The sequence below is a fragment of the Balaenoptera musculus genome, chromosome 8 (genome assembly GCF_009873245.2).
Source record: "Balaenoptera musculus isolate JJ_BM4_2016_0621 chromosome 8, mBalMus1.pri.v3, whole genome shotgun sequence".
Lineage (NCBI taxonomy): Eukaryota > Metazoa > Chordata > Mammalia > Artiodactyla > Balaenopteridae > Balaenoptera > Balaenoptera musculus.
Window position 1 is genome coordinate 84,524,813 of NC_045792.1, and position 25,856 is coordinate 84,550,668.

At 41.1% G+C, this 25,856-nt stretch overlaps 1 protein-coding gene across 1 annotated transcript in view; it reads right to left on the reverse strand.

Annotated features, from left to right (window-relative positions):
* FBXO3 (F-box protein 3) overlaps positions 1-15,550 on the reverse strand; it is a 32,110-nt gene extending 16,560 nt beyond the window's left edge. The window contains exons 1-4 of the mRNA XM_036860718.1: positions 15,407-15,550; positions 10,934-11,023; positions 8,832-8,995; positions 261-375 (exon numbers count right to left, since the gene is read on the reverse strand). Of these exons, the coding sequence (XP_036716613.1) occupies positions 261-375; positions 8,832-8,995; positions 10,934-11,023; positions 15,407-15,510 (473 nt within the window). The 5' untranslated portion in view covers positions 15,511-15,550. The remainder of the gene's footprint in view (positions 1-260; positions 376-8,831; positions 8,996-10,933; positions 11,024-15,406) is intronic.
* Positions 15,551-25,856: the final 10,306 nt, after the last annotated feature.

Consider the following 25,856-nt stretch of genomic DNA (forward strand, 5'->3'; position numbering starts at 1 on the left):
ACATCTCCTCTCCTGTCCTGTAGGCCCACCCCAACCATCTTAACTGTAAAGATGTGTTAATAGAAACCATGTTTTTGAGACATTATCTATTTTGGTAAAATCAAAGTCAAGCTATAGATTTTGTCTTATGGATTGTTATAAGGAACAAGAGGAAATTCTTATACTTTTTAATCTGTTAAGAGTAACTACAAATACAATTTGTTTACATTCTAGAAAATAACTTGTATCATTAAAAATAACTCAAACAGTGAACATCTCACCCAGGAACCACTAACTTCTGCCCATTGTGGATACGATATGAACATCGATAATCATCAGGAAGCTTGCAGCCAATCTGAGCTTCCACAGCATCTAGGTCTTCCTCTCGAGCACCCTCTGCAGATGCACAAAAAGCAAATTATCAAGAAACCATAAGCCTTAAATCTAAGAAGAAATGCAATCTATCTGCTAGCCAATGATACAATCTTAGAGCAAATGAATTCTGTCCAAAATGTACTTGCTGAAATATAGGGAAATGAATTGAAAATTCAGAGAAACATTATATCATTTTAGATTAGCTCTGATGTTTGAAGCACTGAGGAAGCAAATTTCTCAGTTTCCTCTCCATGGGGAAAACACTGGCGCTAAGCAAAATATGGAATGGCAGGCACCAGTGAAACTAATCCACAATAGTTTTTTCACAGTACAATACAAAACTTCAGAGCATATCTTATTTTTCTTAATCTAATATACTCAAATTTCTCTATTTAAAGAACTCTCCAGAAGTTCTCTAAATGGATGTTGTTCAAGAGTCTTAACCTAGTCTCTTAATGGGAAATATAGGACATAGGTGTAGGTTCATGCTGTGAGGAGGCCATTACCTTGAATTTGATTTTCATGTTTATAAGCTTGCCATATATTCTAGCTTTAAAAAGCAGTAATTACAAATACTAAGAGAAGAGATTCACTCCCAGCAATGGCCCACCAGGTTGTTGGACCAAATGTTTTGCTGAGAACTAGAAAAAACTGAACAACAGAAAATTGGTTTCAAGGCTTTTGGAGAACCTCAAAGACAGTGAGAACTGGCAGGCTTGGGGTGGGGGGAGGTTGGTCCAGAAGAACCGGGAAACTGAGAGTTTAGCCAGGGCTTTGGAGCCACCTTGTCTTTGAGGCAATTGCCACTTCTGAAAGCAAACATGAGGCTGAGAGGCCAAGAAGCTGAGCAAAGCTTTCAGCAGTACCACAGGGTTGAGAGAATTTTCCAAAATTGATGAAAACATCAAACCATAGATTTAAGAAGCACTATAAACCCCATGGAGAATAATTACAAAGAAAATCATTATCTAGACACATTACTGGAAAACTGCTGAAAATCAAAGACAAAGAGAAATCTTAAAAGCAGCCAGGGAAGGGGAAAAGCCACAGTCATCTTCAGAAGAACAATAAGACAGCTTCTTAACAGAACAATAGAAGCTGGAAGAATGGTATCTTCAAGTGCTGACTAGAATTCTATATCCAGTGAATATATACTTCAAAAGTGAAGATGAAATAAATATATTTTTTGACAAAAAAAAAATCTGAAAATATTCAGCAATAGCATTCCCTTGTTAAAAACAAAACAAAACAAAACAAAACAAAAAGGAATTCTTCAGGCAGAAGAAAAATTATCCCAGATGGAAGCATGAAGATTCAGGAAGAAATAAAGTGCAACCAGAAAAGGTAAATATGCAGGTAAATCTAAAATAATATTGAACATGTAAAATAATAATAATGTTTTCAAGGATATAAAATATGTTGAAAACTAAAATCACAAAACTATAATACAAAAGACAGGAGGGAGGTAATTGAAATTAAAGTATTCTAAGGTTCTTTCATTGTTCAGGAAATGGTAAAAATACTAATTTACAATAGACTTTAAGTCAGAGATACATGTTTTAATCTCTAGGCTAATCACTAAAAAATTTAGATAAATAAGAAAGGGAAGGGGAGTATGGAATAAAAGATAATTAAGAAGAATGCAAAAAAGGAATACCTGCTCAGGTGGCACCAATATAAAATAGAAACATGGTATATTTACACTCAAATGTATTAGTAATTACATTAAATATAAACAGACTAAATAATCTAATTAAAAGACAGACTAACAGACCAGATGAAAAACAAAACACAATCATATACAAGAGGCACATCGTAAAGATGTAGATACAGAAAAGAAAGCTAAAATAGCTCTACTAAAATCATACAAAATAGACTTTAAGGCAAATAGCATTATTCGAGGTAATGGAGGACTTTTTGTAATGGCAAAAAGGTTAAATTCACTACACAGGTATTATAAGTTTAATTTTGTGCATCTAATAACACAGCTTCAAAATATATTTTTTTAAAGGACAGAATTAAAATGGAAAAAATATATATCTGTAATCATAATGGGTGTATTAGTTTTCTACTGCCACAATATTAGCTGCTTAAAATAACACTCATTTATTATTTCACAGTGTCTGTAGGTCAGAATTCTGGGCATGACTGAATTGGATCTTCTGCTCAGGTCCCACAAGGCTGAAATCATGGTGTTAACTGGGGCTGCTAGTGCACCTTATGCATCTTTTGCTTGGGGTTCTCTTCCAAACTCACTGGTTGTTGGCAGAACTCAGTTCTTTGCAGTTGCAGGATTGAGGCTCTCTACTCTTAGAAGCCACCTGCCATTCCTTATCACCTGACCCTCTCCACAACATGCCAGTTTGCTTATTCATGACCTGTAGGAGACACACCCAGGCTTTGAATCTCTCTGACTTCTGGAAGGGCCCAGTTCCTGTTAAGGGCTCACCTGATTGGGTCAAGCCTGCTCAGGATAATTTCCTTTTTGATTAATGATTAATTCAAATGCAACTAATTTGGGACCTTCATTACATCTGTAAAACCCTTTTGTCATCTAATATGACCTAATCACAAGACAGAAATCAATTATATCCATTGTACAACTCACACTCAAGGGGAAGCTATCATTATACCAGGCACGTACCACGGTGGGTGAGAATCTTGGGACCTATCTCAGAACTCTGCCTACCACAGTGAGAAATTTTAACATACCTCTCTCAATAACTAACAGAACAAGGAGACCAAAAACCTCACTAAGAGTACAGAAGATTTGAACAAGATCAACAGTTTTTGCCTAATCATATATATAGTACTAAATGGCAAGAATGGCAGAATATACATTCTTTTTAAGTATACATGGAACATTTGCCAAGATAAATTATATGCTGGACCACAGAACAAATCACAATAAATTTCAAATGACTGAACTCATATAGAGTATATTCTCTGATCATAGTGGAATTAAAATATAAATTACATTAAAAAGATTACTAAAAAAGCCCCCAATATTTAGAAATCAAGCAATACATTTCTATATAATCCATGGGTCAAAGAAGAAATCACAAAATATTTTGAACTGCATGTTAATGAAAATACAGCATATTAAAACTTGTGGGATGAAGTTAAAGCTAAGTTTAAAGGGAAATTTATACCCCTAAATGCGTTTGAAGAAAACAAGGAAGGCTGAAAAATCTATGATCTAAGTAATCATCTCAAGTCAGGAGAAAAGTGACAGTAAACTCAAAGAGAAGTAATCAGAGAAATTAATGAAATAAGAAATAAGATATTAACATAGAGAGGATTGACAAAGGTAAAAGCCAGTTCTCTGAAAAGACTAATAAAACTGATTAGCCCCTACCTAGCAAAACTGATCCAGAATAACAGAGAGAAAGCACAAATAATATAAGAAATGGAAAGGTGAAATCACTAGAGATCCAACAAGCATTACGAAGAGGATAATTATGAAAAACTTTATGGCAATAAATTAGAAAATGTAGATGAAGTAGACAATTTCCTAGAAAAACACAACTTATCAAAACTGACATGAGACTAAGTAGAAAATCTGAGTAGTCCTAAATCTGATAAAGAAATTGAATCCTTAATTTAAAACCTTCCCACAATGAAAACTCCAGGATTGAATGCCTTCACTGGTATATTCTACTAATCATTTAAACAAGAAATAAGACCAAGCTTACATAAACTCTTCCAGGGAACAGAAAAAGAGGCAACACTTCCCGACTCGTTTACAAGGCCAGCATCATCTTGATACCAAAACCTGACAAGAACATTGCAAGAAAGGAAAATTACAGGCCAAACTCTCTCATGAGCATAGATGTAAAAACCCCAAATACTAGCAAATCAAATCCAACAATACATAAAAAAGATAATACATTCCAAGCAAAGTAAGTTTATTCCAAGAATGCAAAATTGGTTTAACATTCAGAAAATCAATCAATGTAATTCAGAGCATTAACAGAATGAAGTAGGAAAATCATATGATAATGACAAGGCTGGAAAGGCATTTGATAAAACTCAATTATCTGTTTAGAACACAGAAACAAAAAACCCTTTTCCCAAACTAGGATCAGAAGGGACTTTCTTCAACGTGCTGAAGAGTGTCTACTAAAAATCTACAGCAAACATCATCTTTAAAGGAGAAATGTTGAAAGCTTTCCCTCTGCAGTCAGAAAGATAAGGATACTCACTATTATCATTTCTATCCAACACTGCACTGAAGGCTCTAGCCAGTTCAATAAAGCAAGAAAAATAAAGAAATGACATATAGGGACTGGAAAGCTAGAAATAAAACTATCATTCTACATCCTTAAAGAAATGCAAATTAAAATCACCACTACACACCCACTAGAAGGGCTAAAATAAAAAGAATGACAACATTAAAGTCCTAGTAGGAATGTAAAGTGGTAAAACCACTTTGGAAAATTAACAGTATCTTCTGAAGTTTAATACAAGCACACTATACAACCCAGCAAACGCAATCCTATATATTTACCTGATAGAAATATGTTCATATGTACGTCAAAAATGATTTACAGCATTATTTGTAATAGTCAAAGACTAGAAACAACCCAAATATCCAACAACAGTAGAATGAATGTACAAATTGTGGTCTAATCATATAACGTAGTATTTATACTGTAACAAAAATGAACAAAATATTGTTACACACAACACTGCTGAATCTCACAAAATGAAACAGAAATAATTCACGCAAAAAACATACTTAATCATGCCAATTATATAAAGTTCAAAAAGAGAGAAAACTACTCAGTGGCATTAGCAATCAGGATAGTGGTTACCCCTGAGAAAGACAGAGGGTTCTAGGTACACATAATTATTCTACTTCTTGACCTGACGGGTGTTACAATGGGCATGTTCACCTTGTGACAATTCACTGAGTTGTACACTTATGATCTGTGCACATTTCTATAGGTTGGTTAACATCACTAGTGATAGGCTGTGGATATCACACACCCCCAGCTATGTGATGAGAGAGACACCTCACCTTGCTGGTAACCTGAAAACACATTACTCCAGTCTAATCATGAGTAATACTTTAGACAAAGTCAGTTTGAGGGACATTCTGCAAAATACCTGACCAGTACTCCTTCAAACTGTCAACGGTGTGAAAGACAAAGAAAGACTGGGAAGTGTCCACAGACCAGAGGACACTAAGGAGACATGACAGCTAAATGCAATGTCGTATTCTGGACTGGATACAGGAATTGAAAAAGGATTCCACTGATGGAAAATCTGGTGAATTCTGAATAAAGTCTAGAATTTAGTTAGTAGTAATGTGCCAGTGAAGACTTTAGTTTGACAAATGTCCCATGGGTTGGTACGTTAGGGGAAACTGAAACTGGGTGAGGGGTGTACAGAAATTCTCTGTACTATCTTTGCAACTGCCTTGTAATCTAAAATTACTACAAAATGAAAAGTTTATTTTTTAAAAAGTTCAATACAAAAGAAAACAAGCTGAATAGCTGCCTGAATCAGAAGGTGAATGAGAAAAAAAACACTAATATTTATATAGTTAGTGCTACATGTTGGACATTTAACATGTAACATTAAGAAACCAAGAATTTCTTGAAAAGAGAGCAAGGCAGAAAAAAAAGTAAAATAACAACAAGCAAACATGGCAAAAGACAAATATAAGGAAATACGTTTAGAGGGGCATCCTACTATAATAGAATTTGGGAGCCAGACAGACCAGGGTCAAATCTCAGCTCTACCAATTACAGCTGGCTTTCTGTATCCGGATGTGGAACTCAAGGATACAAAGGGTCAACTATGGGACTTGAGCATCTGCATATTTCAATATCCTCAGCAGGTCCTGAAACCAATCCCCGGTGGATACCAAGGGATGACTAGACTGACTGTGATCTCTGGCAAGTTATTTCATCTCTTTAATCCAGTTTCCTCATCTGCAACACAGAAGATAATACCACCTACCGGAGAGAATTACAGTGAGGATTAAATAAGCTTCATGTGCTTAATGAAGTGCTTTCCTGGCATACAATAAGCGTTTATGTACTTCCCTTGCCCCTAGCCTATTTGTATGAGGAAGCAGTGAAAAGATTCCTAGGAGCCAAGGAACCTAGATTAGAGTTCTATCTCTGTTACTCACTAGCTATGGGACCCTGAATAAGTCACCTAAACTCTCTGAGCCTGTTCCTTCACCTGTAAAATGAAAGGGCTGGTATAAAGCAGGGATCCACAAACTACAGCCTGCAGGCCAAATTCTGGCCTGTGGCCTATTTCCATAAATAAAGTTCTCTTGGAGCATTGCTACACCCATTTGTTGTTGTATTGTCCATGGCTGCTCTCCCACAACAGCAGAGTTAGATAGCTGTGACAGAGGCCATCTGCCCCTCAAAGCCTAAAATACTTACTATCTGGTCATTTAAAGAAAAAGTTTGCTAATCCCTGGTCTAAATGATCTCTAAAAGTCCCTTCTGACTCCAAAATTTTAAGCCAATACTTAAGGTTAATATGAAATTCAAAGATATGTGATCTATACCATGAGATAGATTGGTAGAATGTACATCAATATACTATAATTTCAAGATACTTAATAAAAATTTCCCCAAACCCAGTGCCTATTTGCTTTCCAAGTTTCCTTCCTATCTGTGATCTCTATACCCTTGAAACTGAGTCAGGGACTATGGCCCCTGAGATGAGCAGCTAGTTTCCTGATTCAGTCCTAAAACTCATAGGTCTACATTAATAGAATCCCCAGCTTTCTAGATATCAGATCCTTTGTCCTATTCCAATTCATGGCAAAGACCCCAGAGAACTGGTGCCTGGGAGTAAAACAGGGGCTGACAAGGAATTCTCTGACAACCTCACCTTCAACCATTAAGTACAAAACAGTGAGCAGGGAGCCTGGGAATACCAATCGAGTGTCCCCTCAAAAAATTAAAAAATAAAAAAAATAAAGAAAAAGGAAAAAGGAAGAAGCTGCTATGTATCCTTAGTTTCTTCCTTTCCTGGTAGCTCTGTGCCTCAAAGGAGAACCATGTCTATATTCCCATATTCCAAATATTCTAATATTAGACTAGCTCTCTAAGACTCCTAAGACATTCTAAACAAAATAGGATAGGTCTTCTCTCCCTTCAACAGCTGGTAAGACCACATCTCTGGAGTCAGCCCTATATTCAAATCCTGGCTCTGCTCTCCTTTGTGATGGCAAACAACTTACTTAGCCTTTTATGCCTCAGGTAGCTCACCTATAAAATGAGAATAGTAATTACCTACCTCATAGGATTTTGGCAACTTAAATGGAATAATATACAGTACTTAGCTTAGTACCTAGCTTTGTGTTTAATAAATAACAGCTATTGCAAACCCTTACATATTTTACTTATCATTACCAAATACCTATTTTCTGAATTATTTTCCTCTTGAAATTATTTAACCCCACACACCAAGTGGATAATATTTTTCTTTTCTTCCAAGGAAAAAAGCTATTAAAAATATGAATCAAGGGTACTTTCTTTCAAAGCTGTACTCTCTCTACCAAATCATTCTTCCTTCTACCTCCTAGCAATTCAGTTTTAAGTACCTGGTCATGCAATCATGATCTGTATGAAATTCATATTTGCATGGAAACGTACAGCAGAAATATGAAATGTAAATGGGATGCCGTTTCAAAAGAGTCCTTAGTTCAAAAGGTATACATTTGAGAAGAACTGATCCCAATTTCAGCTTAGAAAAACCAAAACACATATAAAATTCCTTTTAGTGGAGAAACTTGAAAAAAACTTGGAGGCTAAAGCAGATAAGTAGCAATATATCTGCAGTCCATTTATGTATTTCTTGGGCATAAATTTAAAAATCAAAGTAATGGGAAATAGCTTGTTAATATTTCTTGCCAAAATTGGACAATAATAGTATAGTAGAGAGAGCATAGATTCTGGGGTCAAATAGACCTCAGTTCAAATCTTAGTTTTCGTTATTCTGTAAATGTCAAAATAGGGACGAAAGTTTTCCCTACTCTATTATGCTGCTCCTACATGCTTAAAGACCCGGTCTGTAATATTTGGTCTTTCAAATATTAGATTGTCTATAAACATTTACTTGTACTAAAAAGAGGGAAGAGGGTTGATACAGCAGGCAATTTTTCAATTAAAAAAAAAAGTCTTTTAAAAGAAATTACAAGTTATCCTCAAGCAATAACATTACTAGTTTCTTTATGTAAAACAAATGTAAGGATAAAAAGAGTTCAGCTTTCACTTCTAATAATCATGGGGATGCTGAGGTAGGCAAAAATAGGGCAAGCACTAGAACCAGGGTCCTTTTAGCAAATTAGGCTTTCTACGTGCTTGACCAAATGTGAATGGTGAATTACAGATAATGCTGGATTAGCACAGATTAGCACAGATGATAGAAACCAAAGTTATTTAACCTATTTATGCTATGTAACTAAATGGGGAAGGGAGACCCTGCATTCCCAATACCTTTCAGAGATAAAACCATACGAGGACATCTGGGTTCCAAATATTTCTTGAGATCATCCCAGGCCTTTTTAATAGCAGCATAATGGTCAATATATCTTCCTACATCAGAGTAAGTATCAATGAAGAGGGATTTCCAACACTGGTTCTTCTGTGTTTTCTCTTCCCTAAATAGATTTAAAAAATAAAATTAAAAATCTTTTGAAATGAAATTAGCATATATTTTAGACACTTATACCAACATACTTTTTTGGGAATTTGTGGTTACTTTTGTCTTCATTTTCATTTATTTTAGCTACAAATGAAGACTAGATAACAAAAAGTGACACATACATCAAAAACTTTAACAAGTTACTGCTGGCATGGTGGGATTATGAGTCACTTATTTTCTTACTTTCTACTTATTTTTTTTCCTAAGTTTTCTAATCCTTGATAAGATATAATGTGAATAGTATATGGGATATGAATTTCAACTTACTCCTAAAAACATACCAGTTATACAATTTTTAAACATATATTTAATTTTTCTATTTTAGAGAATATTTAGAATCTAATGATACAATAATATTAATCTAGCTTATCTACATTGGATTAGCTAGAGAATCATATAGCATATCAAAGGAATCACATGATTCAACATTCCTATTTGGTACAATTCCACAAACATTTACTGTCTACTTAGCCACTGAGGACATTAACAGTAAGGCACATTTTTTGCCTTCAAAAATGTATAATCTAATCAGGGAGAAAGAAGGAAGTATAAATTTAAGAGTCAGAAGTGGTACAGGATAAGGCAGCCAGAAAGGGCCTTAAGGTAACATACTAATGGGGTTGACCTTATCCTGTAGGGAATGGAGAGCCACTGAAGAGTTTTAACAGGAGAGTTAAAAGAGCAGAATTGTGGTTGTGATTTGGGAAGGGTGTACACTAGAGCCACAGAGACGGACTGGAAGGGTTTTGCAGCAGTCTTGGTAAGAGATGATGAACTGAGCTAAAACTGTGGTGGCTAGATGAAATGAGAAGAAAGATTCAAGAAATATACAGGGGCTAAAATCAGAAAAGCCTGGTAACTGAATGAACGTAGGGACAGAAGGAGAAAAGAGATCTAGAATGATTCCTGTTTCTGGCTTGGAGGGCGGGATGGATGGTACTGCTATGAAGATATGAATGCAGGAGGATCAGGTTTAGGGACGGGGAAAAGAACAATTCAGGGTGTTGTATACATGTGCGTGTGTTTTTCGGGGTGGGGGCAGTGGTGGAAGGGAAGTATCTTTTTATTAATCTAAGTAATATACATATATATTATTAAAACCAAAAAGTACTAAAGAACTTAAGATGAAAAACTAGGCAGTCTCCTGTTCTAAGTCCAACCTCTCAAAGGAATCTTTAGTTATTTCTGGAAGTTATCTCTATAATTCTAAATGTTTATGCCTCTAGTTCTTGGTTTATCAATTTTATATCTATCTACTGATACCCCAAAGTAAAAGATCAGGATATAGCAATACTTAAAATTCCCTCTTCCCCATTCTTCCTCCTCCCAATGTTTGGAGGCTCTGCTATTAATTTTTAGTTCTGTTGAGTAGCTTGCAGGTTTAAATAATATATTTAAACCTCTATTTCTTGCTTCACCAACTTCAGTCACTGCCTGACTCCCCTCAACCTAAGAAAAAGATACTAGCAATCCTACCCTCTTTCATCTTTCCCAACTCCCACCTTCTGTCATCTACCCTTTTATTCTATCAAATTTATTAAAATTTACTGAATTCAGTGAACCCTGTGGGTCATCCAGTGGAAAGATCCAGCAGACGGTTGTGCAAAGAAATCTGGAGCTCAGTGGGAATGTTAGGGGTGGACACTCAGGTTTGGGAGTTAGAAGCATACAAGTAGTCTCTACAAAGTGCAACAGTGCATGCAGGAGACTTCACAGAGAGAGAAGAGTAGTGAGCCAAGGGCAGCAGCTTGGAGAACACCTGCATTTACTGGCAGGCACAAGAAAGGCCACCAAAGGAGTTAAAGAGACAAGGGTTAGAGAGGAGAATCAGGATAGACTGGCATTAATGGAAGCCAAGGGCCAAATTTCAAGAATACATTTCCCAAATACTCACTCAGATATCAGCCAGTATTTTTTGCAATGTCTTCTCCACAGCGGATCGTGACTTGATAGCTGGCTAAGTCTTCGACTGACATAGCAACAACTGGCAGTAACCAGATTCACGGTTAGTATAAAAGAAAACAAGAAAACAATTTAAAAGTAAAGATGAAAATATTCAATGTTAAGTTTTGTTTTATTCCTTTTGCTTTTCTGCCACTATCTACCTTTATAACTGCAAAACAATCTTTTCTAAAACCTGTTTAACATGTTAGCTAGTATAATTACCTTGTGAGTAGTGAAATCCTAACTATTTGAGTTCACAAACCACAGAATGTCTACAATTGTAATTTTCATACGAAAGTCTATAAAACATATAAACCATTGGAGTTAGTTTCAAATCAAAGAGCTTTCCTATATCTATTATTGGGGCAGTAATCATTTCTACATATAGAAACGTTATTCAGGTGTAAACAAAGTGCTTTTTCTTTTTAAGATCTGTGAGACATTTGATATTAAATACACCGGGCTTTTGTTTGTTCTAATTGTTTCTTAACAGAAAGAAATATTACAGCCAAAAACACTTTTTAACTATAGCAACTATTGGAAAGCCCACCTATAAAAGGTGTCAGATTCTCAACAATTCTGATTCAATATCCATAGTTATTCAAGTTAGTATCAGCTGCTCAAAAATTTGGAATGTTAGAAACAAATAATTTTCTTTTTATACAGAGATTTCTAACACAATAGTGCTTGAATCCTGTAAATCCTACCCTACATAATTAATTTGCAAAAATAATGAACTTAAGATTTTAAAAAATGCATTTCTATCCTTTCAGAAGAGAAATCACAAGTTATAGAAAGTAGGTATAAAAGATTTCACTTGGGCAATAGCTAATCAATTAAGGGAATCTTAAATCACATGGGATTTGTCAAGGCCATAAGTGGGGCATGTTAAAAAACAACTGATGGTAAACAGATTAGCCTTTGTTCATTTTTCAGATTTTATACAAACATAATTCTCATCCTTTTCTGCCAAGCTCAGGAGATGCCCAAACTAACATTTGCAAACATAGGAATCCTTCCAGTTTTGTGAATTCAGAGTCCATCACTGTCCCAAGAGTTAACATAAAAGAATCTCTGGAATATGCACCAAAAGTGATTTTTGATGCAAGTCAAGGATGAAAACTACTGTCTTAGAGCTTTTGACTCAGTTGGCATGGGGTGAGATCTGTACCTCAGGCATGTGTATATTTAAAAAGTGCCACATGTAATTCTGATACACAGCAAGATTCAAACTATGCAGTTTATATTACATAATGATCCCAATGGACTAATTCAATCCAACCCAATCCAGTTCAGCAAATATGTACCATAACCTTCAGAGCTTAGCAATGGGCAGGACACCTGACAAATTTGGGCTATAAGCTACAGGAAAGAAGTTGCAGTACACTGGAAACTTTTCTGTGCATAAAATTCCATGGCATTTGTGTCAACTTTCCTGGGCTAAGGGATGCCCAGATAGCTGGTTAAACATTATTTTTTTTAAAAATATTTATTTATTTATTTATTAGCTGCGTTGGGTCTTCGTTGCTGTGTGCGGGCTTTCTCTAGTTGTAGTGAGCGGGGGCCACTCTTCTTTGTGGTGCGCGGGCTTCTCATTGCAGTGGCTTCTCTTGTTGCGGAGCATGGGCTCTAGGCGCGCAGGCTCAGTAGTTGTGGCTCGTGGCTCCAGAGCGCAGGCTCAGTAGCTGTGGCACACGGGCTTAGTTGCTCTGCGGCATGTGGGATGTTCCCGGACCAGGGATCGAACCCGTGTCCCCTGCATTGGCAGGCGGATTCTTAAGCACTGAGCCACCAGGGAAGCCCCTAAACATTATTTCTTGATGTGTCTGTGAGATGTTGCCAGAAAAGATTAGCATTTGAATTGGTGGACTAAGTTAGCCAGATGGCCCTCTCCCATGTGGGTTGGCACCTTCCAATCATCGAGGGCCTGAATAGAACAAAAAGGCAGAGGAAGGTTGAATTTGCTCTCTGCCTGACCGCTAAGTTGAGACACTGATCTTCTCCTGCCCTCGGCACTCCTGGTTCTCAGGCCTTCAGACCCAGACTGGGATCTACACCATCAGCTCTCCAGCTCTCAGCCCTTCAAACTATACCACCAGCTTTCTTGGGTCTCCAGCTTGCATTTGGCAGACTGTAGGACTTCTCAGCCTCTATAATTCATGAGCAAATACCTTATAAAAAACCATACACACACACACACACACACACACACACACACTCTCTCTCTCTCTCTCTCTCTCTATTGGTTCTGCTTCTCTCAAGAACCCTAATACAGTATTCAACTCAGTTCACTTCCACAAACATTTATGGAGGGATCACTTCTGTTTAAAATGTTGATTTCTACCAAAAGCATTTAAAATAAAATCTGATCTCCTCACCTTGTTTTACAAGGTCCTGCATGATCTCACTAGTCTCTTCTCAAGCCTCTCTGCCTGTGAATCATTCCCTAATTCCTGCAACACCAGTCTTCTTGCTCCTCCAACAGGCTATGCTATTGTCCAGTCAGCTTCTGAAAACACCGTTCCTTCTGCCAGGACTGCTCTATGTTATCTGTCATATACGGCAGCTCCTTCCAATTTGAATCAATTCCTTAACAGACCAACTGGTTCACTTCCTTCGTAGCACACAGCAGCTCTTGTAATTACGCACTTACTTGTTTTCCATCTTGCCCGTTAGACTGTAAGCTTATGAGAGGGGCCTTGTCTGTCTTGTTCACTATTGTTTCCCCAACATTTAATAGGCTGGCACACAGCAGGCACTCAAAAAAAGAAAATCTGTTGAATAAATGGTGACTGCGAAGATAAACAAGACAGTCTTTACATTTAATAAATGCATAATCTATCTGGTATGGTAAATACCTCTCCTTCTGCAGAGAAAGGAGAAGGGTAGAGATAGGACTCAGGAGAAGGGGTCCTTAAAGGAATTCCATCTTGCCAGGTTGAGAAGAAGGGGGCATGGCATTCCAGGCAGGGTCAAGAGTTTAAGCCACAGAACAAAAAAACACAAGTGTGCTGGCAGAGGTCTATTTGGCCAGAGTAGACTATGCCAAATAATAAGGGCCTTAAATGCTCCCAGAAGTTTAAGTTATAATCTGTAAATAACAAGGGGCATTATAGGTTTTTAAGGAGGATGACAGCCAGACCTGTCTTAGAAAAATCACTCTGGAAGCAATGTGGCCCACAGGTCAAAAAGCGTGTGTGTATGTGTTAGATTTCTAAAAGGCTTTGGCAACAGAGTATTTCAGATGAAAATAGTTTGCAACTGTAACAGCCTTTTCGAAAGAAAAAGATAAACTTTATTACAAGCCTGAGTAGAGAAAAACTTGTTTTCTAGAAAAATAAAAGTGCTACAGGTACTAATATAGATAGCAGCCAGAAACTGGAATTATCCCTCTGTCACCTCTTAGCTAGACCAACCAACAGCTACCAGTAACTTCAAGAAGGCTGTATTTCTAAAAGGATCCCTGACAACACAGGGTACAATCAGCAAACAACTAAAATCCAATGGTTAATCCAAAAAACAAAACAAAACAAAATGAATCTCGCCTACCTATCCTTAAGAGGGCGATTCTGCCTCCTTTGCAAATGTATGTGGTGGCACAAGAAAGACCCATGCCACCAGCTGTCAAGGGTGTAAACAGCGCCATTTCTTCCACCATCCCAGACGGTCCCAAGCGCTGAAGGAACTGGGCATTTAACCACCCCTACCAGCAACCGGTGTTTATTTTTGGAACAGATGCCTGTAACTTGGGAAACCCAAAGCATACAGGAGGGAAGATGGTCACCTGTACCGCACCACCGGAAGTCAGTACCAAAACACAAAATCCAACATGCAACCGTGAGAAGGAAGGCTGAAAGCGAAACAATTATCTAGCACAGAAGTCCGAAAGTGAGCCCTGCCAGATATTACGTTGCCGCATAAGTCGCACCCAAGGGTCAGGGGGTCGCCTGGCTCCTCTCCGGCGTCCCACCTGCCCACTTTGGCGCCTGGCTCTGCAGGCTCCCTGCCCAGGCAGAGAAGAGCGCTCGGCCCGGACAGGGACTTTTCCAAAGCGGCCAGGGCTGCCCTTAGCGGGCAAAGACCACGGGGGCCGGGAGGTGCTGGGTGCTGGGGTCCGCGCGGCGGCAGCGGGGAGCAGTTGGCCCCCCTTCCAACTGGGCCTCGCCAAGGCCTGGGATAGAGAGCTGTTGTCGCTCCTCAGGCCTGGGCCCGGGACGGGAGGAAAACCTCAAGGCGGGGCCCTTTCCGCCCCGGTCTCGCCCCTGCCCCCGGGTGGCTCTGCAGGATCAGGGCGGCCCTGGCGTCACCTCCTGGCTGTCACGGGAGTCCAGGTCCTGTCGGCGAGCCGGGCCTCCGTCCCTCTTGCCTTACGCCTCCTCCCCCACCCGTGACCCCACCCCTGCCATGCGCATCGTCCCATTACTTGATTAGGTCCCGGTAGTCCAGGAAGGATAAGATAAGGAGCAGGGGATCGGTGGGCAGCGATTCTAGGGTCAGGGGCGCCGACTCTGTCTCCACGGCCGCCATCTTGCCTGGCCCAGTGCAGGCCTGGCCCCGCCCCGGGCCCGCCCCCTCTGCCACCGCCCTCGCCTTTCCCTAGCCGATCGCACAGGTTTGTTGTGTAACCGACAGGATAGCCCCGCCCACGGGGAGGCCGATGGGCGCTTCCCTGAAAGGCTCCGCCCACCGCCCTGCGGGTCTAGGGCCCGCGCGGTGGCGTCCGTCTGCGTCTCGGGAACCTCTTCAGCCAAGCTGTGCGAGCTCTGCCAGGTGCTCACACGCTCACCCTTAGATCTCCCGGTCTCTCTCCTCCCATTCCGGTCCCTAAACTTGCCCAGCCCGGACCCCTATGAGCCTTTATTACTAAATCTGCTTGGGTCACTCCAGCCCCTCATGCGAAATTTTACATCCGGTATCCTCGAAGCGTGCCCCCAAATCTCACAGTAAGTTCTCTCTCTGCCCTTGGCCCCCAAATCCATCGCTTCTCTTCGTTTTCCGACCTAGAAATTCCTCGTCTCTCCCTTCAGCTTCCCTTGCCCGGCGTGTCCCTTGCACAGAGCAGGAACCTTTTCCGCTCTGTAGTGGGCAGAGTTGGGAATCAACTAGAGGCTCTTCTTCCAAACTAGGGAAATGGTCGTCGAGGGCATAATTTTAACGCCCTCCCAAGGAAACGGTGCATGGGGTCTGAATCTAACGGTCAGCCGCTCTCAATTCGGTTGTCACGGTTATTTTTCAGCCTATTAGGGCAATGCAAAGCGTATATTAAATGGAGTGTTTTTTTTTTTTTTTTTTTGGCAAGATTTAATCTCGGAGGGTTAAGTACTTCCAGTGTGAAGGGATGGGTTGAGACCCGGCTGGGCTTGATTGAGGCACTTGGTGGCCACGCTTCAGCTTAGACAAGATGGTATTAAAATGGGGGTGGAAGACGTGTCATGGATTGTGAGCTAAGGAATACATTACTTATCAGATTTCTTCTTTTCCATTTCTTTCCAAAGGCAATATGGTGTAAGCAGCTGTGGGGAGTCCGGTCAGACTCGAACTTCACACATCTGTTATTTACCAGAAGTGAGATGGTGGACTAGTTAACTATACCTAAGTTCTATGAGCTTGTTTACTCTAAAAACCAACCATTCCCTAAAGTGGTTTATGGATGCTGATAAAGATTTGTGTAAAGTGCCTGGCTAGTCAGTCAATAAATGTTAATTTCCCAAGCCTAAGTATACATCCATCACTAAGTTTTCCAAACTCTTCCACATTCTGGAGAAAGTTTTCTCCTAACTATTTGGAAAAGTGGAAATGATTCTACCCCTCCCATCCCACCCACCCCCAACAATAAAACACTCCATTTCCTCAATTCACCATGCCATTAATGCTTTATAATTATGGTTTTGTCTAATTTTATAACCCCTCTCCTCCCCCCCCCCACTGTATTAATTACATTTTTTATTTTCTGTGTCTTATGATGTTTTGACATCCTAAAAATCCTGCTGGCTGGGGAGAGACTGCTCTCCCTCCCCCCAGGGCTAGCTAGTTCCTAAAGATAGCAAACAACTTACATGGACACACCTCTCATATGCAAGCCAACCACCCCCTTTATCTAACTGTCACACACCGAGCCACTATTTCCCCTGCCCTAAATTGTCTCAGGGCTAGGTACCAGGCAATGAGAGAACACCTCTATAGCTCAAAGCCCACCATTTATTGTTCAAATTAGCCAATCCCAAACTGTTTACTCTGCCCTGCCCAGTGCAAACTCCAATAAAGGCTCTGGCCTAAATTTGCCTCTTGCTCCTGCTTCTGCCTCCTGACCCAAACCTGATTGCTTCCACTGGGAACCTTCACAGTGTCGTGTGCCCCTTTCTCTAGGGAAATGTAATAAAAATCTTCTTTCAGTGGCATTGATCTTGCCATGTCGTCACTCAGTCACCTTCATAAACTAAAATCCCACAGGTAAAATGAGAGCCACCCAGCAAAAACCAAAAACTAAAACAAAACAAAACAAAACCCTCTGCTTACATCTCTGTATTTCCAAACTATTTATGCACATATTTAGAGCATTAATTGAACTGGATTCAGGTCAGTTGTTCCCTGTTTGTCTCTCTCACCAGGCTGTAAACTCTGTCTTTTTCATCCTTGTAACCCCAAGGCCTTTCTACAACAAGTAGAAAGTTTATGTTCAGGTTGAATGGATGAAAACAGAACTGTCATTTCTGTTTACAAGGGAAGCTTGCCTGTTGATACAGGTAAATGCTTATAAAGGCATTTGATTCTAATTCATGTTTGTCTCTATTTCTCCCTCAGATGGGCTACTTTACTTGTTTTAAATCCAAAAACTGGTAGGAGTTTCAAGTAGACTGAATTTGCTTCTGCTATCCTATTGCATTTTCCTTCCCTTTGGACTTGGTCCAGTTATGACCTAATGAGAAGACCAGAAGTGTGAAGTTAATCTGTCATGGCCAGGATTAAGGTGAGGCAAGATTTACGCTCACCTGGGGCACAAAATTTAAGGGAGTACCAAAAAACCCTTCAATAATCAAGATGATGTTAATATTTTAATAAAATACTTTTAAAAAATTAATGCAAAAACCCATGATGAACAAAATCTTAAACAAAAACGGGATCCCACAGTGCTATGCAAGCCATATTGGAGCCTAAGGCAAAAGGAAAAATATGTGCATTTAAATATATGTTTTTATGTCTTTTCAAATGGTTATTTTTTTCCTATAAGGCCAGGAGGGGGTGCTCAGGCAGGGGACTTGCTTCTCCCATGTGGCAGGGCTCAGAGCTCTTGCCATCCTTGGGGAGTGACACCTGGCCCCTGCTGTGACAGCCCATACCTCCCTGGGGAAGTGGTCCCAGCCCAGGCTCCATTTCTCTTCCCAACAAGGTAGGAAGCAGGTAGAGGAAGTTGGGGGCGCAGTGTAGCTGAGCAGGACCCAGGACAGCCCTTTCCTGGGCTGTGGCTTCCTGTTACCATCCCCCATACCCCTAATCTTGGCTGGAAAGGGGTAGGAAGAGGAAGCCGAGACTTGGCTATTTGGGTCCCCTGGGCTAAGGTTAAGACAGAGGGCTCCATAACCTTTGTGCCTTGGTGGGAGAAACAGTTTCTCCGAGTCTGCTAATTGTTTTGGAAGCTAGTCTCTAAAGGGCATGGAAGGATTTCACCAAAACAGAATTTGCTTGCCATTAATATTCCTATGGTAGATCAGAAAGCACAAGGTTCTGAAAGAAGAGTTCACGTGTGGCATAAAAGAAAAGGTTTCTCTATTCTCTCAGGAATAGAGATAATGCCTGAGAAATAAATATACCTCACATGTTCTCTTTAGGAGCCCAGTGTCGCCTTCACTGGCAAGGAGTTTTTAGTGCACAATGCCTACCTCCTTATACATGATTACACCTTAGCTTCAAGGTTCCCTTTGGCTGTTTTGGTAAATCCCTCAGACATTCATTCATACCTTATCACATGCAAGGGTCTGGGCTCAGGACTGCAAGGGATCAAGACACAGTGCTGTTCCTGCTTTGATGCAATTACTCTTTAGAAGGTGCGAGATACACCTGTTTGCTCGGGGAGAGACAAATCCGCATGGCCCTGCAGTCTGTTTTCTCCCTCGTTTTCATGGTTTAGCAAGTAGCTGCATCAGCAGATCTGAGTTTGCTGGCAAGCAGGACAGACAGTCAGCAGACACTGAGCTTTAGAGGCGCTTGCTAAATGGTGTAAATGGTGCCCGGGGGCCCCCCCATGTGTAAAACACCATAGTTTAGGGTCCCTCTCTATTGACCACTCTCTGGGATGTGTCCAGTCTTCTTCTGCCCAGCCTAGGTGCGCCTCCCAGTGGGACAATGAAAGCTGTGAATTGGGATGGCGAGGGAGGTGGGGTGGGGTTGGAGTTCACGTGCATTCTCCTCCTTCTCTGCTTGTAGACCCGCCCCTAACATTGTGTGTTGACACTGCGTGGCCTTGGTGGCGTGCGTCCTGGGCCCATGAATAGCAGCTGCACGAAAGTCAGACTCCACTTTGTCTCATGCTCAGTGTTTTGGGAAAGGGCCTTGACCAATTGGGCCTCTCAGGGGCAGGAAACATTCTCAGGAGATTCTCAGGGGGTCCTGGCAGGTTGTAGGGCAGGCCTGGGACTGGACCGTGCAAGCCTTGGTGTCAGCTCTCCTAGTTGTGGTGAGGCAGATGACGCGGTGGGAGGACCAGGATGGGACTGCCAGACACCAGCTCCCCCAGACAAGTGCGTCATCCAGAAGAAAAACCGGGCTGCAAGGCTGCTGGTGATTGGTCAAAAGGAGGCCTGCCTCTGCAGAGCCCAGGAAAATTCAAGACTATGCTTATGCTTTATGGCTGAAAGCAGGGAGAAGAATAAAATTACAGGGTGGTAGGGAGGTTAGGGGCTGTCAGTGCTGCTCAGAAAGGCATCCAGCCTGATGGGTTGATGCAAAAATCTGGAAGGGATTTAACTGTTTCTGTGGAACAAAAACACAGACAAACCCATGGCTAATGAGAAGCCTGGAATGAAGGTAAGATTTAAACTCACAGTTCCAGCAGTCATACAAATGAGGTTCTGGGACTCCTGCTCCTCCCGTAGGCAAGACTTTCAATATTCCTGAATTTGCTGAGCATATGTCTCTTGTTTTGTTTTGTCTGGAACATGCTTCTTGATTTCTTGCAACCTGTATAATTAATATGAACTTTCTGGACACATGGTGAATGGACCTGCTTACTGGATGCAAAGTGTCCCCTATTGGTGGCTTCTAATATGGTGAATACTGAAGGTGTGGCCAAGAATGGCCTGTAATCCCAAAGTTTACCAAGATTGCATCATGGAAACAACAGTTCCTTCCAGGGACAGAGAAAAATGCAGTATTCTCATACAAGATGTTATACAGGTCAGGGAGCCACATAACGCCATCCAATTCATAGCCTGCAGGGCTGGGGAAGCCACTAGTGTTTGGAGTCTTACTGTGTCCTTTTGAGGCTTATGCAGGTCAGTTTGTCCACTGTTGTTCCTATAGTGCCTGACAGACATCATAAGAGTGGCTGAACCAGTGATGCTTGGTATGTGGGCTTGGATGGGCCAGTGTTTTTTTTGGTGGGGTGGCGGGATACTTTCCAGGAAGAAGGGAAAATTCAGTCTCTGACCTATGCTCATCTCTGTGCCCTGGGAGGCTGATCTCTATGACCTCCTTCACCTGGGTTCTCTTGTCATCTGGCTTCTGGTGGGGTTCAGCCAATGGAAAGCATTGGTCGGCAACTGAGGAGGGGGGGAGAAAAGAGAAATTAGGGTATTTCTCTGTGTAGACCAAACTTTTTGGTGCCCTCTTTGAAGTCTTTGGCTTGTCCTGCTATGGTAACACTATTCCTTCCCATTGCTGTTTCAGGCTTGGAGACATCTCCCCACTGTTTACTAATCCCTGGGCACCTCACCATCCCTTATTAGTTCCCTCATCCTGCTCATACCTCTTACGTGATCTCCTCATTGAATTCTGTTCAGTAATGTCCCTTTGAAAGTTTTGTCTGTTTTGTTGTAAGACCCTGACTGATATCATTTGCCTTCACCTACCCAGGCAAGCAGTACTGCAAGAAACTCCCCAGTACATCATCAGTGGATTGAACTCAGGATAGAACAGTGAGAACTGCTGCTTGGGGCCAAACATTCCACTATACTGATGACACAAACACTGAGTGTACTTCATGCATTCCATCATGTCCCATCTTGGAAAAGTTGACCAAAGATGAATGGGCTCAAAAACTTTTGGAGGTGATGGATATGTTTATTACCTTGATTATGGTGATGGTATCACAGGGGTATGTATATGTCCAAACTCTTCAAAATGTATACAGTAAATATGTGAAACTTTTGGTATATATCAACTATACCTCAATAAATCTGTAAAAGCAAAAAAAAAAGAAGAAGAAATGATTCTGTCGCTCATGGGACCTTCTTGGGTGCTTCCAGTATGGCTACTAGCCATGGGAATGGAGGCCCAACCTCTGATTGGCCTATTTTGGAAACAACACTCTCCATACCGAGGAATTTGACTACAGCCTTTATATACCAGACAAACAACCACACGTGGGGAGGGGGCACATGTGGCAAGAAGCCTGGAAAGTGATCCAGTCATCAGTAGAGCAAACCTGTGCTGGAGGCCTCCTCTCCTATCTCCTTCCCACCCATGGAATCACAGATATCAGTGTTCAATCTCGAAGCAGGTTGTAGACTGTGGAAATGGGACTCCACTTTCTCGTCAGCCAGGTCTACAAGGACTTCCTTCTGTTGCCAAGCCTGAAGCTAGCCCATTCTGGAAAAAGAGACTGTCACTGAAAAGAAAATGACTCTGCCACCTGACATTCTCAACTTGCGTTGAGTCCTATATCATCTGAACTGGAATGCCCAGAAAGTTCTGTAGTGATATAGAAATGGTCCCTCCAGTCAAGGCCCAAACCTGTTTCCTGAGACCTCAGCCAACTTCAGGAACAGGTGGCTGCCCACCCGTTAGACACAGAGAGACCCACCTACTGTTAAACCTAAGCAGCTGGCTCACTGGAGACCTCTCCAACAGGACTTCCATATGACAAAGAAGCATGGTTCACTGATGAAATCGCTTGCTTCTGAGATGGGCAAACCCCATGGAACGCCACAGCCATAAATTGTGGAGTTCAGCCCTAGACATGCTGAACAATGGGTTAAACTTCAGATGCTATTCTTGGCTGTAGGGCACACTGCCCCAAGATGGACAGAAACAAACCTTTACACAGTGTGTCCATTAGGGTCCTCCAAGAAACAAATGCTGGGATAGGATTAGATTCATGAGAGATGCACTGCGGTTGTGAGTAGGGATTGTGAGGGATAAAAAATAGGGAGTGAGAACAGGCAAAAAGAGCCTCAGACCATGATGCAATTCTGATGCTTGGGAAAAGAGAAGGTGGAGGAAAGAGGATTGGGAAGGAAGAATCTCAGACTGGACTGCAGCTCTGAGAATGTCTCAGCCGGGCTGATGGAGAGTCCTTGAGCCGAAGCTGCCCACTAGAGTAGTCCAGAGACCCACAGGACTGGCCTGCGCTAACACCCCATCATGGTCAGTCCTGGACTGGGAGCTCCCCAGAGGAAGTGTGACCTTGATGCAAAAGCGTTGTGGGGATCAAACTGGAGTTGTCAGTTAATGATGCTACCTGCAGCAGGAGATCCGAGCTATTTCCATGGCTGTCACACACACAACATCCCTAATGGCCTAGCAATTGTTCAGGCCATTGGGCCACCCAAAGACTGAGTTAATAGAGGCATACCAATATGGGGCATCCCCTGTGGACATAGTTATGAAGTGACAAAATCTAGAGGAAAACAAGCTACTTAAAAAGACTGATGAGGCATATATATGGGCTTTGTGTCTATCCATGGCAGCCCATTGAATCTATGCTCTAATCCACTACACCAATGGAACCACCAAAAGGATGGGGATACCCAACTGGAAATTCTTTTGACATAAATAGAAGCTACTGCTGCTGAAAAAACTTGCGTTCTTGTCCCACTCTGCCTGTCTGTCCAGTGATGACCTGGTGGTCTCTACAAGCCTGGCCTGTTCAGCTGTCTTGGGCCATTTGTAAGTTGCACACTGTCATAGTACCCTCTGCCTTGGCTGAGCAGCTGGGCACCTGGGAGTCAAGGAGCAGGCACAGAGGAAAATGTAAGTGGGAAGAGGATACTCTTCTCTCCACCCCACCCCCTTATCATGGAATAACACACAGTTGAGGAATGTATCAGGTTACTTTGGGGAAAAAGAATTCATGCTCCATATTTCAAAAGTGGAAATTTAACACAAAGACTTGTTAGACAATGTGGAAAGGCTGAAAGAGCAGGGAAAGAATACTGAGGGGATCCAGAAATTAGGACTGCCAGAAGCAGCTACCACCCCAGGGCTCTGGAAACAAAACGGAAAAGAGGTTCTAGAACAGAGGAGCTGGAAGGATGGCTCCTGAGGAGCGAATGATCAGATGTCTAAGGGAGGGATCCCATGCAGCTGGTGTCAAGATCTCTGAGAGGGGTCACCTCACAGCTGGTGCTAATGAAATCGCTAGGTGGCGTTTCGGGGGGCTTCGAGGAGCTCTGGTGTTTTATGCTTTAGCTCAGAAAGAATTTAGTGAGAGGCAAAGTGATAGATAAGAAGTGATTTATTAGGCTAGGACGCTTGTGAGGCTTACAAGTGGGCGGGTGAGAGGGTGCTGTGCCCCAAGAACTTAGTGGGCTACAGTTTCATAATTAAAAGAAAAGTGGGGAGGGGGAAAAGACCACCTTTTTTTTTTTTTTTGAGTAGACATTAAATTTCCATTATTAGCTCCTCCTCATCAGGTGGGGGAGTTTTCTTGTCCCTACATGGTTAAGCCAGGACTGTCAGGGCACTCTGGTAAAATTATTTCAGGTTTTAGTACAATGAGGGTCTTTCACTTTGAAATGCCACCTTTCCATAAATTATTATTTTTATGTGTGCAGAGATCATGTCCTAGGGATTATTAATTTACTGAGCTTACTGGGCAGGATGTGGATTTCATGCCACCATTGTTTTATTGTTTGGGGGCATGTCTCATGGTTTTGTTGCTAAGCAAGCCTGCTTGGTTTTACAGTTAAGCAAACCTGCTTTCTTGAGTGATCATTAACTTACAGGGTTTTTTTTTTTTTTTTTTTTTTTTTTTTTTTTTACTTACAATCCCCCAGTGGGATTAACTATTTAATCACCTACTTTGGCCCTTTACTCTGTCCCTATCACGAACATATTAGAGCAGGTAACTCACAGCAGATACTCAGAGTCTTGAAGTCACCAGATTTAGCACACATACACACATACCACCACCACCACCATCACCACCTTCAACAACAACAAAAAAACAAAGGAAAAAAAAAGGCCACCCGGAAACCCAGTTAAATTTGAATGATTTCTAATTGCTTATGTGCATACACATTGAAATAAAAGAAAAGTATCACATGGGACATATTTATACTAAAACATTACTCATTCTCTATCTGAAATAAATTATAACTACATAAGTTACCTACCTGTTTCTTTAATTATATTTCCCTGGTGATTTGGGTCTCCCTAATGTTTCTTTGTGTTGCAGAATTTGCATGTATAAGTCCTTGAATTTACAGTCTGTTTCATTTACATTGTAAAATAGTTTCTACAGTGGTCACATCCAGCTTATTTTGTTCTTTTGTCTACTGAACGTCCATTAATGAGAAAACACGCTCAACAATTGCATTGTGAGCTGGTGTGCTGACGTGTACTGGCTGTCACCGACTGGCTCAATTTCAGAAGTTTGGGGGCTATCTGTGATTTGCTAACTTTCCGTAGTGTGGGTTATTGGAGTGAAGCTGTCATTGACTGGTTGATTTTCAGAACACAGGTTATCTCTAATTAGTGGTGGTTTCTTGTTCATGACTTGGGACTTTGACCAAAGAACAATCTTTTTCTTTCCTGATGATAAGAAGAATCACTACTTTAATTCCCAAACCTCCTTTTTGGTCTATCCTAAGTCAAACCTGCAGGACAGACCATGTGGGATTGTCCATAACTATATTTGTGGAGGCATGATTTTCAGCTATGTTGCATTTAAGTGACTTAAGCTTCAATTGCAAAAAAATACTCTAACTGCTGATACTTGGCAATTTATTGGAAAAGAAAAGCTGTCTAGAGGGCATTGAAGGCATTGGGGCAAAGTCAGTACAGAATGCAGAGCACAATCATTAAACACAAGACATGTCATATAGAGGAGTCCTGGCAACCCTACTCGAAAGGGTACCACTTGATTGGTATTGGACCTTTGACAAGGACAACTTCACAGCTAGTGATTTGGATCCTGAAAGGGCATCCTGGGGCTGGGGATCAGAGTGCCTGAAGACCTCCGGAGAGAGACATGCAGGGGCTGGGAAACAGCAAGAGACTCTCCCGCCCCTCCTTCCGTCCAGTCTCCTGCCAGTGCTTCCCAACAGGCAGTGCCCAACAGGAATCCAGCTTGCAGAAGCATCAGGGAAGCGTCATTTTCAGTCTTACAGGCCCACCGTCACTGAATAGAATACATAAGGGCAGCCACAAGCTAAAAGACAAGAGGTAAATAATTAACACAAGGAAGGATTAGTCAAGAAAAAAAAAAAAAAAAGCATCCAAATCAGAAAAAAAGTAAAATTATCTCTGTTTGCTGATGACATGGTATTATATGTAGAAAACACTATAGACTCCACCAAAAAACTGTTAGAACTAATAAGTTAGTTCAGTAAAGTTTCAGGATACAAAATCAATATACAAAAATCAGTTGCATTTCTATACACTAACAACAAACCATCAGAAAGAGAAATTAAGAAAACAATCTCATTCACAATAGC